The sequence below is a fragment of the Mirounga angustirostris genome, unplaced genomic scaffold, assembly GCF_029215605.1.
Source record: "Mirounga angustirostris isolate CCGP_5_RB_7025 unplaced genomic scaffold, mMirAng1.0.hap1 SCAF_14, whole genome shotgun sequence".
In the NCBI taxonomy this organism is placed as follows: Eukaryota; Metazoa; Chordata; class Mammalia; order Carnivora; family Phocidae; genus Mirounga; species Mirounga angustirostris.
The window spans coordinates 13,912,688-13,929,034 of record NW_026991722.1 but is presented as its reverse complement, the minus strand read 5'-3'; the positions used below and the strand labels follow the sequence as shown (position 1 = coordinate 13,929,034).

Here is a 16,347-nt window from a genome sequence, read left to right as displayed (position 1 = left end):
AATACTTTTTCTCTATATGTTGTTTTCAGTAACTTTTATTCTAAGCCTCTTAAAAATTGTTATCAGTAACTTGACTCTTATTTTATTCTAAGCCTCTTAAAAATTGTTATATTTCTGACCACTCTACTGGTCTATAAAGCAAAACAAATAAATAGTAGCAGTAGTAGTAAACATTTTATTTATTTAATCATCAATTGATCCATTGGACCTAAAACTTTTTGTATCTTTTCTTTGGGTTGCATAGGTAAAACCTCAGTTCCAAGAGATTTTAAGACTGTCTGAAGAAAACATCGGTAAGTTCATTGTTATTACTTTTAAAAACAATTGATTGTATAGTGACTAACATAACATAATAAAATAAAATTAAAAAAAAACAAACAATTGTATCTCTTCACTCAGGAAAAATGCTATATTCCTTATATGCAAATTGTATAAATGAACTAGCAAGTATACGTGAAAAGGAAAATTTTATTTCTTGGTTTTATAACTGTGTCACATCTAATCTCTTTACTATGAGACTGTAGTGAGATTAATCTTTGTTAATTTGATTATAAATATCTACCTTCCTTGTAATCAGATTGACCCAAGACTGAGTTTCTCAAACGGAGTACTTGTACCCTTATAGATTTGAAGTGGTATATTCAAGATACTGAAAATTATAAAGGGCCTCTAATTCATAATTAGTTATTTAAAACTTTTAAAATTAAACAAATATAGTGGAAGAGAATGTAAGATATGCATATACATTTTTAAAATGAAACTACATGCTTGAATGGGCAGTTCCAGCCCTTCTGTTGATAGTTTTCACTCATCTGACTTAAGAAGTCTAATTATAGCACCATTGGCCTAAGAACTCATTTCTGTGTGGATCTTATGTCCTGTGTATTTTTCTAGTTTCTAGGAATAAATTGTGGAAAGTGTTAGAGGGGAAAATGTATAGCCTCCCTCTTTTTTTTTTTTTTTAACTTGGTTGATTTGGGATATATAAGTAATTCTTATCTCAGTCCAGTCCTACCTTCGTGATTTGATTTGAGTGAGCTAGAAAACTCCATCTTGGGCTATCCTCATAGTTAGAGAATGAATACATAAATCTTTTTCTTTTAAGTTTGAAACATGATGAGATTTTTTTTTTTTACAAATGCTTCCCAAAATTTATATTTTAAAGGGTTAATGTTTGGAATGCCTAATAGTTGTTATTATCTGTTAATTATTAATTCTGATGATAAATTAGTGAACCAATATTTACATATTTTAGAAACTTGACAGCTTTTAGAATTATTCAGTTAGCTCTGAATGTTTAGCTGTTCTGTAGGAAGACATTATTAATCCCTGTATATACAGACTATATCTATGAATCCAATTTAGGCTTATTATGTTCCTAACCTCAGATTTAACTCTCAAATACCATAGCCACATTCAGCCAGTATCAGTATTCCCCCCAAAGAAAAAACATTACTCTTATCAATAGAATATACAAACCTCAAATACTAATTGTTCTGAAAATGGAACTTTCTTTTTTGTTATAATTCCTTCAGGGAAGTTAGTTAAATTTCTTTATATACTACTTTCTGAAAAGAATTTAGAACCATATAAAAACAGAAAAAAGTAATAAATAATTTGGGGGTATATAAAAGCAAATATAAAGCACTTAAAATAGTGCCTAAGGAACAATAAGCAAGAGGTGTTGGTGAACAAATAATGTCATATCATCTCTAGAATTGCTTTTTTGAAATCATCTACAGGTGATTTTATCTTATTTTACAGTAGTCACAGGGTACTCTCCTAGGGTTAAATGCTTTCCTCTTTTCTGCCACTTTGAAAATAATCAGGGTTATCTGGCTGAAAATTGCTATAGAGAATGCAGGAGGAGCTCTGGAACCAGACTAGTCCTGGAAACTAGGTAGTATCTCATATCTAGAAGCAGATTAAATAATATATATCTAGGTGCCTCCTTTACCTAAGTGCCTTTACGTTTTACTGAATACTATAAATTGAAAGTATAAAAATTTAAGAAGACCTGCTTATACAGACTGGCACTTGGGAGATTTCAAGAAAGTTCTGATTTCTGAGTATGGAAATGGAAGTATTTCCATTTCTCATTTTGGTTATTAAAGTTCTTTCCCATCTATCAAAAATGTTCATGCTAATGGCTTTATAAAAAGTATTAAGTTGTATTTTTACAACCATTGGATATTGTTTTAATCAAAAAATTATTTTCCAAAGTAATGATAATATTTAGTATAAACCTTCTAGCCAGTTGGACTTTGAAATATAATTTGAATTGTGACTTTTTGCTTTACATTTAAAATATACTCAGATTTTTAAAATTATTTTAATGATTTTAGATTCCTCAGCAGGAAATGGGGTCCTCACTAAAGCTACCGTCCCCATTTACGCAACAGGAGTCCTTACGTGTTATATTCAGGTAAGGGAAAAATCCTTTTACTAGAAAATGTAAAAGCACTTTCTATTTAGAAAGATACTTAACATTATGCCTTTTTAATATGTGTACAAGTGAAAACGGTACCCATAAAGGAAAACAAAATTTATATATTTGTCTTATTCAATAAATAATTTATAGTGGAGAGCATATTTGGATAAGTCTCTGAGTAAAATCTCCACTGAACAAATACATTTAGAGATGGTATACTTCTTGATATTTTGTTAGAATGTTAGATTGCACTTACTTAGCAAAGTTTCATTGTGTTTCATAATTAATTTTTCATAAACAACAAACAAAGCACATGTATTAGGTGGAGCAAACTATGAAATGCTGTAGAATTCTATACTCTATCATTTTTAGCAAAGTATCTTTTAATAATACTTTATTTTTCTTACATAATAAATTATCCAAAAATGTAATGGCTTTTTATAACCCTTTTATTTGCTCTTGGGCTTGACTCAGCTTGGCCTCTCTTTTGTGGCCTTGCTGATGGTCATTCATGTTGTTGCATTCAACTTTTTGGTTGGAAGGGAGGTCAGCTAGGGTGACCGAGCTTCAGTCTCCATGTAGTCTTAGGGCTTCTCTCTCTCCACAGGACCTCTGGAGCAGCAGAGCCAGACTTAATACATGGTGGCTCAGGGCTCCTAAGAGCACTTTTAAAAACAGCATTTGCTAGGCTGGAATCAGCACTTCAATTCTATTGCCTTCTCTTGTTTATAGCAAGTTACAGGCCCAGCCATGAACTAGGAGGTGTGGTTCATTGGGGGTCACCAATATAACAGACTACCACACTCTACTTAACCTTATTTTAAGGAAATAATATGATGTTATATTAAGGTATATCAGTCATTTTTAAATGTGCAGCAGTCTCACCAGTAAAGTGAAAGTATGGATTCAGGATAAAGCATTTTTAGAAATTAGAATGTGAGGGGCACCTGACTGGCTCAGTCAGTGCAGCATGTGACTCTTGATCTAAGGGTCATGAGTTCGAGTCCCACATTGGATGTAGAGATTACTTTAAAAAAAATAAATAGAAATCAGAGTGTAAGAATCAAAAAGGAAGACCTTTTTTCTGAGTTTTCCCCTAATTAATACCTAAGGTTTCTTTTGCCCTTTGAATTCAAAGTATAACAATTCATATTTATTGTACTCTTCTTCCAAAACAGATTTGAGCCATCTTACAATTTTAAAATATAGTCCTACAGTATCACATACCTTGCAGTAAAGCTCCAATTCTGTTGAAGTAACACAGTATTCCTTTAGACTTTTATTTTCTACCACTAGTTTCAAAGACTGCCTCATAATATGAATATACACAGAATATCCCTGTGTGTAGGATATTTTAAGTCATATAACCTTAATAGATTGTCTGTATTGTTGTTCTTAAACTCATGGAGATTAAATCCCTGCATATTGTCAGGCACAATAGTGTGGATACCGTTTTCTGCTCTTTAGTTTTGAAAGCTGTACCAGCATAATAGCAAGTGTGATGTCAGTTTTTTTTCTCTCTTTAACCTCTGGAAGTTTGGTTAGTATGTTGATTTTGACAATAAATAGTATCTTAAAGCATCATAAAGTACCAAATGCAAGGTTTGCCTTATAGTAAGCCCTCAGATTTGTCAAATAAATGAAAAAGTCTGTGAGTCATTGTGTAAAGTTCAGACATCTAAAAGAGATAAGAACTTCTCAACTCGTTACAAAGTGTGAATTGAGGTAGCTATCATAGATTGCCAGTGTTACTTGTTTTAGGAAGCATGTACCAGCAGTTAATATTTTTCTTACTAAACAAAATTTTCTATTAGGGCAAGTCACTGTCCTGTTTGCTTTGGTTAACAAAAACTATTTTGAATCAAATACATTTTTTGTCTTGAGATTCTAAAAATAAGAAATAGGATTATAGTAAAATTTCAAGTTAGAAGAATCTGTGCTTATTTAGAAGTATGGATTTTCCAAAGTAATGATAATATTTAGCTCTTACTTCACAATTTAGGTTTTTCAGGTTTACAGTTTGTTTTCCAATTTTTTGTATACTTTGTGTTTGATATAGTAGGCAACTAAAATTGGGTGAAATCTCTATTCCAATGTTGCTTTGATGCTGGTGTGTCAGTGTCCTGAGCTTTATATTAAGTACACTGTTGTGTTCTAAAACTGCTCTTTCTGTCATTGTTCATGCTGATCATTACTTTTGTCAATCCTTTATTCATTCTAAATGAACCTTATTATGTAGAAAAAAATGGTAGGTGGCAATCTAGTATGCTTCATAGATCTATTTATTAATATTCAGAAACTATTTATTGTTGACTAATATATCCCTAATAACAAAAAACTTGACCTGATTTATTATATATTTATTTCATGATAGAATGTCAGATTCTCTTCCTTTATAGATTCAGGTTAATTCAACATACACAGTTATATTTCTAATGTTCCTAATTTAGCAGACATTTTCTTAATTAGTTTCTTTAATAGAGTTTCTTTTATTAACATATTCTTAATAGAACACAATATAAGAAAAAAGAAAACACTATTTTCTGATTATGAAAATAATGGTTTATTAAAGAAAGTTTGCAAATACAGATTACTACTTTTTAATCAAGGGTGTGACTATTTCTCTTATGAACACAGTAATCTATATTTCAACAAGCATGTAGCTTCTGACCACTAAGACATTGCAAAGATAATTTTTTGGAAATGGATTTTCTGTTAGGGGGATAACTTTTACTAGTTTGTATTTAAGTATTTAGTGTCAAAATTAATGAGAACTAAATTGGTAAAAATAAATTTTAATTTAAAAATATACCTGATGATGTTCCAAACCAGGACTGTCTAATAAAACTTTCTGCAACAGCAGACGTAATCTATATCCGAGCTGTCCAATAAGGAAGGCTCTAGCCACACGTGGCTTTTAAGCACTTGAATGGTAGTTAGTGCCAAGGAACTGAATCTTTCATTGTACTTAATTTTTCATCTAAATTTAAATATTATAAATAATCACATGTGGTGAGTGGCTACCATTTTGGACAGCACAGGTCTAAATCTATGAATCAAGATAGTCTTTGTCCTCATACCATTGTGGTCATAGATATGCTTGATAAATATCTTTAATTAAAATGCTTCTAAGACTGGATATTTCCCCATATTTGGTAAAATTTTCTAATTATAGATAGGAAATTATTATTTTAGTTCTACTTAATTGCTTAGAGATTCATTATCAGTCTTTATCCTCTGTAGGAAGAAGACCGAAAACTGTTAGTTGGATTCTTAGAAGATGTAATGACCCTGCTTTCATTATCTCATGCTCCTCTTGATAGCCTGAAGGCGTCTTTTGTGGAACTGGGGTAAAAATAATAGCTTATAGTTGTGTTTGTTTTTTTTTTAACTAATACAAAGTTTTTAAAATTGGATTTATAGAACACATAATTTGAGTCTAAAAATATTGGCATATACACCAAATCTTTTGGTTTTTGAGGCCTAAGTTGTTTTTGGTTTTGGTTTTGGTTTTGGTTTTGCTTATTTATACATTCTTAATATTTTGTAAAATATTATAGTAAAAGAATAGGGGAAAGAGTACAGACATGTTTTCTTTGAAGCAGTTGGAGAAATAAAGTTCACATTTGAAGAAAATTTAGTTTTCCAAAACTGAAAAAGTAGCCCCAAGTAAAAGCCAGTTCATTAAGCTCCTTTTTATGTCCCATTTGATTTCCCTAATCCTGCTCATAATCACATCATCTAGCTGCTATTGTAGTTTTATCTCTGCACTTAATAGCAATACAGCCTTAAATCTGGATAGGCTTCACAGCCAACTTACCGTTCCTTCCTTACAGATGATTTGAGTTGATCTGATTTGATCCTACAATAAACATATGACAAAATAAGGACATGTATTGCTTCCCCAATTTTTGTAGATGTAGAAATTAAGCCCCACAGAGGTGTGACTTACCCATCTGACTCTTAGTCCAATGCTTTCTTTTTTTCCTCCTAGGTAAATTTTCTTTTTCTTTTTCTTTTTTTTTTTTTTTATAATTTTAACTTTTATGCTATTAAAGAGTTGAAATTTCTATCGTAATTGCAAATGTTTATAGAACCTAAAAGTATAATTCCTGAATATGCTATGTTTGTAGCTTTATAAGGTGACTTCCTTTTTTTTTTAAAGAATCTTAGATATAACCTATTAAACCTATACAGAATAATTTCATGTTTTGCCAATATTTTTGTCATCAATATTACTTATAAGTATAGTATTTTTCAGTACACCAGTAAGGCACTGTGGCCCTCACTTTTAACACTGAGTTTTTTCTTTCAGTGCAAATCCAGCCTACCATGAATTACTGTTAACTGTTTTATGGTATGGTGTTGTCCATACTTCAGCACTTGTGAGATGTACTGCTGCTAGAATGTTTGAGGTATGTAAACAAATGCTTCTCTCGGTTCAGATTATAATGATTTTCTTTGGAAGAAGGAGAAGGGAATGTTTTTTTTAAAAGGCTTTGCATACTGTGTTATGTTGATGTATATTTTATAGCAATAAACAGTATCTAGTTGTGTACTGTGTGATGGGGCAGAAATTTAGCTTTGATATATTTAAGAATGTTTTCTAGCCTTATTGGTTCCTTGGATGTTATTCTATTATCAGTTCTATTTCTCAAATTTTCTTTTAAATCTTATTTTAATTTCCATCCTATATAAATCTTTCTGATTATACTTTTCTATTTATTGAGATAAAATGGCTACTAAAATAAACAAAAACAATATAAGATATATTTAAAGTTGTAAATTCTAGTGGAATTCATGAATAACATTAAAAAATCAATTATTGCAAATATGAAAATATTTACTTTACTGATTACTTCCACTTGGTTATTTTCTCACATGTCATATCTAGAATAATATCCCTATACATTAACTGCCCGTAGACTTTTTAAGAGAGAAGAGACTATTTAACTAGATGTTCTTAAATTGCCACCTACCCAACTTAAGTATGAAAATTGAAATGCCTATCTTTTGAAAATTGAAATATCCATCATAAAGGAAATGCTGCCATAACCTACTTTATTTATTTATTCATCCATTCATTTGTTTATTGATTGATTTATGTCTCCAGAACTTGTATCTGGAGACTAAAATTGATTTAGAGTGTTTCTTATCGCTGTTGAGTCTTGCCATAGAGCCTGACTGCCTGGGTTCAGTGTCTGTCTCTGCCACTTAGTGGCAAGTTCAAACTTCTCTGTGCCTTAGTTTCCTCATCTACACAAAGAAGTTGATAATAATAAGAATCCATCTCAAAGGATTTTTGTTAATATGAAATGAATTAATACTGTAAAGCCCTTAAAACAGTGTATGGCACATAATAAGAACTAAATAAATGTTAACTATCATTACCATTACTGTTCTTTTTTTTTTCCTAATCATGCTATTGCATGAAGTAACATACAGTTTAAGGAACATATATTTATCCAAGCTAAAAGTATCCCTAATATGCAGGTGATTCTTAAAACATCTTAAAGCATTGGGCGCCTGGGTGGCTCAGTTGGTTAAGCGACTGCCTTCGGCTCAGGTCATGATCCTGGAGTCCCGGGATCGAGTCCCGCATCGGGCTCCCTGCTCGGCGGGGAGTCTGCTTCGTCCTCTGACCCTATCCCCTCTCATGTGTTCTCTCTCTCTCATTCTCTCTCTCAAATAAATAAATAAAATCTTTAAAAAAAAAAATCTTAAAGCATTTATTTCTGTAAAGAGAATTGGTTAATTCAGTGCTTTAGATAATTTTTCCTGAGTTTCAGAATTTTTCCACAATTTAAGATACATTGTCATTTGAAGAATAGAGCACTGGTATGTTTAAAATATGTTATCTTCTAAAACTTTTAAATATGTAAAATGGATTTGTGAAATCTAAAGAAAATTCCAGTCTTACCAGGAGGTTGAACATCCTCTGTCCATGTTACTCCCTCCATTATTATACATATTTGATCCAAAAAACTGTAATCAAGTGTTCTTTGTCAAGTTGAATGCCAAATTAAAAAATTCAGTTTGTTCTGAAAAGTTCCTTGTGAGTATAAATAATGTTTGATTATTCAATATGCTGAAAAAAAAGTCACCCATGAAAGAAAAAAGCATCCTTTTATATAAAGAACTGTCTTTAATACACTATTCTCATAGGATTTTATTCTAAGACCCTAAAAGCTACTTCTTTCTCTTAAACCATTTGTTTTTCAAATTATGTATGCACTGGTAAAACATGCCATATAAATGGAAATAGTTTTAAGTAAATAAAATGGAGCATCCTCTCTTTTTACTTGTTTTTGGGTTCTTTCTGTCTTATTTCTTATAGGTGGCTTTTGTCTGGTTTTGGTTTGTATGTTTACAGTCAGTGCTGGGTTGGAAACTATACCTATGCTCCAGCAGTTTTCAGTGTTCTTTCAGGTTGCTTATGAACTTCTGAGTCGAATTTGAGAGATTCATTTCAATATTTTTTCAAACTCATTTATGATAAAAAATTTTCAGTGATCATGCCAGTAAAAGTCATCAGTAGAAGAAATTAAAGTTACTTTTTTGGGGAAGCCTGGGTGGCTCAGTTGGTTGATTCCAGCTCAGGTCATGATCTCAGAGTCCTGGGATCGAGCCCCACATTGGGCTCCACCCTCAGCAGGGAGTCTGCTTGAGGATTCTCTTTCTTGCTCTCCTTCTACCCTTCCCCCCTGTTTGCTCTCTCTTTCTAAAATAAATAAACAAATCTTTAAAAAAAATGGTTACTTTTTTTTGTCAGTGAACCTTATTTTGAACAAAACCGTACTGAAAGAATGTTGCATTAGGTTTTTTTATACTAATACCTTATAATTTACAGTTGTGCCTGCTTCCTCCCGCCAAGCGAATTAATTCAAAATAAAAACATAAAAAGCAGGACATTTATAATAAAAGAAAAATTTTAATGTGAGACCAGAAACTGTTGAGAAGAAAGCAAGAAATAGATATACCAGGAACATAATAGGCAATACTTAATGAAATTGGATGCTAAATGTAGCTCTAAGTTTTCAGATAGCAGGACAAAAAGGGGAACCCAATCAGTCATATTATTTTCATTGTTAAATAAGAGACAATATGTTACTTTTTGAGGTAACAAATTGTTATTGAAATTGATTTATAAGGAAACTTTATCATGTGACATAATGGATTTCCCAAGAGATGCAGAAAAGAACTTCATGTCATGATTCCTCATATCAGTAATAAGGAAGCTAAACATGTAAAAGTAGCCAGCTCAAAGACCACTGGGGCTTGTGAGACAGATGTGGCTGAGTCCGTTTTCTAACACTGCCTATTGCCTCTAAAACCCTGGACAAGTTACTTAACTTCTTCCCTAAGCCTCCATTTCTTCATCTGTTAAAACATTGATAGTAATTGTACTTAGCTCACCAGGTTTAACGGTCAAATGAGGGGTACCTGGGTGGCTCAGTGGGTTAAGCATCTGCCTTCGGCTCAGGTCATGATCCCGGGGTCATGGGATCAAGCCCCACGTCAGGCTCCCTGCTCAGCGGGGAGCCTGCTTCTCCCTCTCCTCTGCCGCTCCCCCAAAATCTAAAAAAAAAAAAAAAAAAAAAGATCAAACAATACATTGTATGTAAAATGTATACTGATTGATAGCTCTTAAATTTTGCTTTTTTATTTTCTATCTTAATAAAGAAATTATACATAAAACTGCAGAGCAGTGAAAAATTAACTTGTCCCCTAGGTTACTCCCCCCCCTTTTTTAAATGCTTTTTGCCTGGCACAAGATAGCAGACACTTTAAGATACACTTTACTGATTCAAATCTAAGCTATCTTACTTATAAAGTGGTGTAGAGAAGAAAGGTTTATTTAATAGTGTTTGAACTTCTTTCCCCTATTTCTTTCCACTTGACATCTATAATATTTAAGGTAGTAGCAAAAGTGCTTTTGTCATTTTATTCCAGCCTAATTATCCATGTATTTTTATAAAAATTATTTCAGAATATCGAAGTCGATTTTAAAAGTCAATCAGTTGTTAAATAGTAATAGATTATTGTAAAATTAAGAATCCCACATAAAGTGAGTTCTGCTGTTTCTGATATGGTGTGTAGGAGGAATGTGTTAACATGTACACAGTATTAGGTTTTTGTTACTAAAAATTCCATGGCATCTTCCATCTTCCTTGAGGCCTAGATCCATTACAAGGTGAACAGATTGATTAGCATTTAGGATTCATTTGTTTTTAAATTCTGAAATTGAGAATGTAGGATTAGGATGTCACCCTTTTAAAAACAAAATGTATACTGCTGAATATTGTCCTCTTTTTCTAGATTTAGGGTTGGTGGCTAAATGGATTATTTTATCATTAGATTATAGAAATAGGTCTGATTGTGCTTATCGTATTTATTTTCTTATTCATTTGAGCTTTTAGAGAAATGTAAAGTAACAAACTATAAATGTTAACTACTTGGACCAGCCAAAACAATTTTTTAATTAATAATTTCTTTATTCAAATATATCATAAATCTTATATCATGGAGTACTCATAATAATTAAACTCACATTTCTTGAATGCCTAATCTTTGTCAGACACAATATTTAGGTATATTATGTGTAGTTAGTAGCACAATGATCCTTTAAGATAGATAACAATATCACCACATTCAGATGAGAAAACTGAGTTTCAAGAGATTATGTAATATATCTAAGGCCACATAGCTAATAAATGGAGAGGTAGAGTCTGAACCCAGATCTAATTCCCACACGTAATACTTTCTACTTAGGCTGCATTATGTCTCTGTACCTCAAAAGAGAAAGCTATGTGATATAAAAGGTTTGGAATTGTCCTGGATCTTTAAGTTGACTTGCCATAGAACAATCAGAAGCAGTTTAGTGGTGTCTGCTAGCCATTTGAGTTTGGTTTAAAAACAGTCCAGTTTGTAACTTGTTGGTCTTTACTTCAACAATTTTAACCGTAGAACCCAGTATATATCTTTTTTTTAGTATTAAAAAAAGAGAGAAAGAAAAGCTTTCTTTTAAATTGCATTTAATTGAACACAAAAATTGCATAGAGACTGACCAAAAGTACAAACTGTCATTGAATTGGTGACAATCTGTTTTCGCGGACTGCTAGGCTATTTAAGCTTTATTTTCCTCCTAAGCATTCTCTGCCTTTATAAAGCACTCTAGTAGCAATATTTGCTTAGCTTCTAATTTTGGTTTTGCATTTGTGTTTTCTCTCTTTCTCTTGGTTGTTCCTTTCTTCTTCCCGTGGCACTGTGTTTGCTCTTTCCATGCATCACCTGTGAATACCCCCTGCGCTGACCAATCAGCTGTTGGTGAAGGGGGTGAATGAAACTCTGGTAGCTCAGAGGGTTGTTCCTGCTCTCATTACTCTCTCCAGTGACCCTGAAATGTAAGTGTCATCCCTGCCTTTTACATTCAGCATCCCTTTCAAAATGTGCCTGTCAAGAAATAGCCATCAGCTTTTAAATCCATTAAAGAATATATTTATCTCTTTAAAATGATCATATTGGATTATGTTCACTTGATTTTAAACTTTATTATACTGTTCATGTATCTTTTTTTTTTAATGTCAACCGTCACATTTGGAGGCCATATATGAAAAGAATACATTAATATCATTCTCAATAAACATTTCCAAAACTTAGAATATGCTGATGGACTATTTCTTCCAAGCCAAGAAAGGATGCTCTGCTAATCTCACTAACATGTTGTTACCAGTAAGTATAGTGGCATGAACCAAAGGCTTAACATTTTAATGTCTCGTGTGGGTGACTAAACCAAGAAAGACCAATGAGTCTGCCTGCCCATCCTCAGTCACAGCTAACCCAGTTCTCATTCCAGTTTACCAAACCATTTTTTATTGCATGTTGACTGGTTTACAGCTGACTCTTCGAGGCATGAGTGAAGCGTTAGTTGACAAGCGGGTTGCTCCGGCCCTTGTTACCTTGTCCAGTGATCCTGAATTGTGAGTTCCACAGACTGCGACCTTAAGTTATCCTGTCTGTCTTTTTGAGCATTCTTCTTGGTCTGCTTTTTTTTAATTTAATTTGTCATTGCTAGAGACTAATACAGTATATTTACCTTGTACTTACTTTGATATACATTTTAATAATCAGTTTTTCATCTCAAAGAAAGTTTCAGTTTCTTTCTTTTTTAATTCTAACAGCTCTGTCAGAATTGCCACAATTCCAGCCTTTGGCACTATTATGGAAACAGTTATTCAGAGAGAGGTAGGAAATTATTGAAATTTAATATCTATGTACTGTTGAGGTGATGATACATTACATACATGCACCCGGGGGTAAGGGGCAGGGAGCATTTTATCTCTTAGTTGGTTATGGGCCAGAGGACTATCTCACTATTTGAAAACATGAGAGCCTTACCCAAAATATATTTTCATATCCTAAGGAAATCTCTATCTTCCTTCTCAATTAGAAAATTAAATATAAGCCAACTCTTAGATGTTCCATTTTAAGCCTAGCTGAGTACTGCAGTTTGGAGTAACCTTCAAACCAGATCTAGTTCCAAAGCCTTCTGTTACCCAGTAGACTTCTAGATAGTCTACATAAATTCCTGATTGCCATTTTGCACAGATTTGAAGACGATTTTGCTAGATAACTTTAGGAACACAAACCTATTTCAGTTTAGCAAATGGAGGCTAGAGGGCACCTCTGTTCTCATAACTGTGTCATTGATACCAAGGTGCAAGTCTAGTGGGCTGGTACCATGTCACTGCAGTGCATATGACTGTGACAACCCTCTGTTAGGCCTGCTTGAGGAGATTATCACGGTCTTTCTTCCTAACAGTGTATTTTGATTTAGAAACTTGTGATTTAATTTCAAGTTTGTTAGGTTCTGTCTGCAACATTAACTATAAGACACTTCTTAAAATTAGTATCAAAATTTCATTCTTTATTATCAAATTGGACATGTTTTATACAAATGAAAAACCCTATAGATTAGAAAATAAATCATTTGTGGCTGTATTACATAGCCACTTAAATGGAAACAGACATTTTACTCCCCCAAAAAAGGAAACAGTATTTTATGAAGTTCCTTTGTCATAAAGATTTTTTAATAACAAATTAAACAACTTAGTTATCGCAGGGGGGAAAGTTTTACGTTTTTTCCTTATATATTTCACTGGTGAAGCAACATTAAAAAGTATCATTCTGCAAAGCTTGCAGTCTTGGCAGAATTTCAACATGTTCTTAAATCCTAAAATAAAAATGTCTTTTAGGGAAATGTGAGTAAGATGTAAGTCATTAATGACTCATTGCTTTCAGAAGGTGAATAATTGGGTAACTTACACTGTGATTGGTTTTAAAAATTAAAATGTAGATACAAAATCATTATGAATTTATCTGTTTTTCTCTAAATACTGTGGGGGGTTTTGTTTTTACAATTTGTTAGGGAATATTTGTATTTTCAAAAAATAAAAAAAGAAGAATTAATAAGCATAAACAAAAATGTAAAACCTTTCTGAACCAAAAGACTAAATAAGTACTTGTTTAATTGCAAATTTTTACTGTCATGTTGATATAAACCATTTGAACCCATGCTGCAAGCCATGTTTAATGTGTAACATTCTCTTTAACAACTTTACTCAATTTTTAATATTCTGTGAAATAACTGTACAATATCCAATTTTAAGTTGCTGGAAAGGGTGAAAATGCAGTTGGCTTCTTTTCTGGAAGACCCTCAGTACCAAGACCAGTATTCTTTGCATACAGAGATCATAAAAACATTTGGTAGAGTTGGGCCTAATGCAGAACCAAGGTTCCGAGATGAGTGTAAGTTACATTTTCTACCTTTTTTTCCTGAATTGTAATGTAAATCAAAGCCAGAAGCTTCTCTCAGGATTTGTCCTATGTTAAAGCCCTTCTACACTTTATCTTTCATTTACTGAAAGCTAAAAGTGAACCAAGTGGACTGTTGTGAATTGATCAGTAATACCGTTACTGGATAGTTTCTATACTATATACTGACTGCTGTAACACATATGAAAAGTAACTCATAAACAATTTCAAGTTATTCATAAAACATTTTTTAATAACTAAACTTCAAAATACTATGCTATGTTCTATTTAAAGCTTACCATGTAATTCTCATTTTTAAGGAAATTTTTATGTGTTTCTAGATGTGTTCTTATGAAAAATATGCTTTTCTTCCAGTTACCATGGCATTCAGCTATGATCAGTGATTTTGTTTTAATGCACAGTTTGTTCATCTGCTAAATGATTTGCATAATTATCTGCTAAAGCATTTTCTCTAGTTTCTATAATACCTCTTTTACTGTGGGCCTCAGCCTTTATGACGGCGATTTCTTTTAGTGGCATCGAAGTGTCCAGTAATTATTACTCCAAAAGCATGTGTTAGTTATCATTGCTATACTTTAGTCCTTTAATTTTTAGCAATTTGACATGCCCTAGAGAGGACCACAAGTTTGGCTTCTTAAAAGTCATTTTGGTTTCTAGAACAAAATTTGATTCTCCCATGGTCTAGTTGTTGCATATCTGGCCTGATACTTTTAATGTAAGTGTCATCAACAAAAAATATTGTTAGGAATTGGACAGCATTGTCCAAAAGGTCTTTCGAGGGCATAACACTTAATGAGCTACAGAAAGACAATCACGAAATTATTTTTTAATGGGTAATGTTGGTAACATGAGAAAATAGCAATATTTCACGATTAGTTAACAGGAAAAGGTTTGGTATTTTAGCTAGCAATAGGGATAGTTCCATATACTGTAACATCAGATTTGTAGGTGATTCTAGTAAAAACTCTGAAGGTACTTTGACTAGCTTTATTGAGGGTGTCATTGTTCTGAAGTGGAGAGACTAAGTCTTAGCTCTTGGATCAAGGAATTGGCTAAGTAGGCAATGAGTCTTTGGTGTGTGCCATGCTGTCGAGTTAGTAACTCTCTAGAACATGATCTAACCTTTTTTGTGCATTCAAAAGAAAGATTTATGCATCGCAGAGAAGGAAGACATTTTCTTTTCATAACGGTCCCAAAATAATAAAGGTTGGCTTGGGAAAAGATTGACGATAGACGTTTCCACTGCTTGAATAGGTGTAATAAACCATTTGTTATCCCTGTGGCCTTCTACAATTTCATGTATACCCACAGTTAAGTTTTATACAATCTTCTTTCACGTTCTGGTACGACCAGACTCCCCCCACCGCCCCCCGCAAGACAAAAAAAAAAAACAACTTTTTTTTTCTTTTGTACTTACTGTCCAGTCAATTGGCTTTCTTTTTACTTTAAGACTTTACCCTGAAGACTTTAAGGTACTATGTTAATAAGGCTAATGGTAGAGTAGAACCCATATTGACAAGGATTCCATACTGTTATCCATCTTTATTTATAGACAATTGCTTTTAGGAGTTTAGAAGAAGGACAGAGTATTGTTGAGTTGTAATATCTTCCTTAGAGTGGCATTTTGGATATTTGTCATTCTATTTCTTAGAGAATAGAGGACATTGATTCATCCAGTGGACTTTTTTCTTTCCCAGCTCTTCATTATCACAGGACCTTTTGGTCTTGATTTTTTTCAGAGGCCATTGGTTTTATCCGGAACACAATTCAGCCTTTTGTTGTTGTTTGTTTTCAGCTTTTTTACTTTATAAAGCCCTCTGAAAATGCTCAGTCATATGCTGGAGATTTTCTAACATAGCAATTTTACATTTCAGATTAGTTTTTTTTTTAGAAGTTCTTTATTTCAGTTCTGAGCCCATTTACAAAAAAAGAGGATAAGATTCCCTTTACTTTGGCTGTTGGATCTACCCCAAATATTTTTTTTATAACATAATAATAAAAATAAATAAATAAATGCATACAAAGTATTTAAAAAATATACTTTATTTATTTATTTGACAGAGCGAGACAGGGAGAGAGGG

General features: G+C 32.6%; 1 protein-coding gene across 5 annotated transcripts in view; it reads left to right on the top strand.

The window, feature by feature from the left end:
- Nucleotides 1-16,347, top strand: part of RELCH (RAB11 binding and LisH domain, coiled-coil and HEAT repeat containing) — a 108,028-nt gene that overhangs the window by 75,023 nt on the left and 16,658 nt on the right. For 2 of the 5 annotated variants that reach the window (XM_045886602.3, XM_045886600.3), the window contains 7 exons: nucleotides 245-293; nucleotides 2,346-2,425; nucleotides 5,675-5,781; nucleotides 6,747-6,846; nucleotides 11,753-11,835; nucleotides 12,613-12,676; nucleotides 14,101-14,239. In XM_045886602.3, the coding sequence (XP_045742558.1) occupies nucleotides 245-293; nucleotides 2,346-2,425; nucleotides 5,675-5,781; nucleotides 6,747-6,846; nucleotides 11,753-11,835; nucleotides 12,613-12,676; nucleotides 14,101-14,239 (622 nt within the window). Of the gene's footprint in view, nucleotides 1-244; nucleotides 294-2,345; nucleotides 2,426-5,674; nucleotides 5,782-6,746; nucleotides 6,847-11,752; nucleotides 11,836-12,328; nucleotides 12,412-12,612; nucleotides 12,677-14,100; nucleotides 14,240-16,347 lie in introns of those variants that run through there. The other 3 variants (XM_045886603.3, XM_045886601.3, XM_045886605.3) reach the window with 3 other exon arrangements.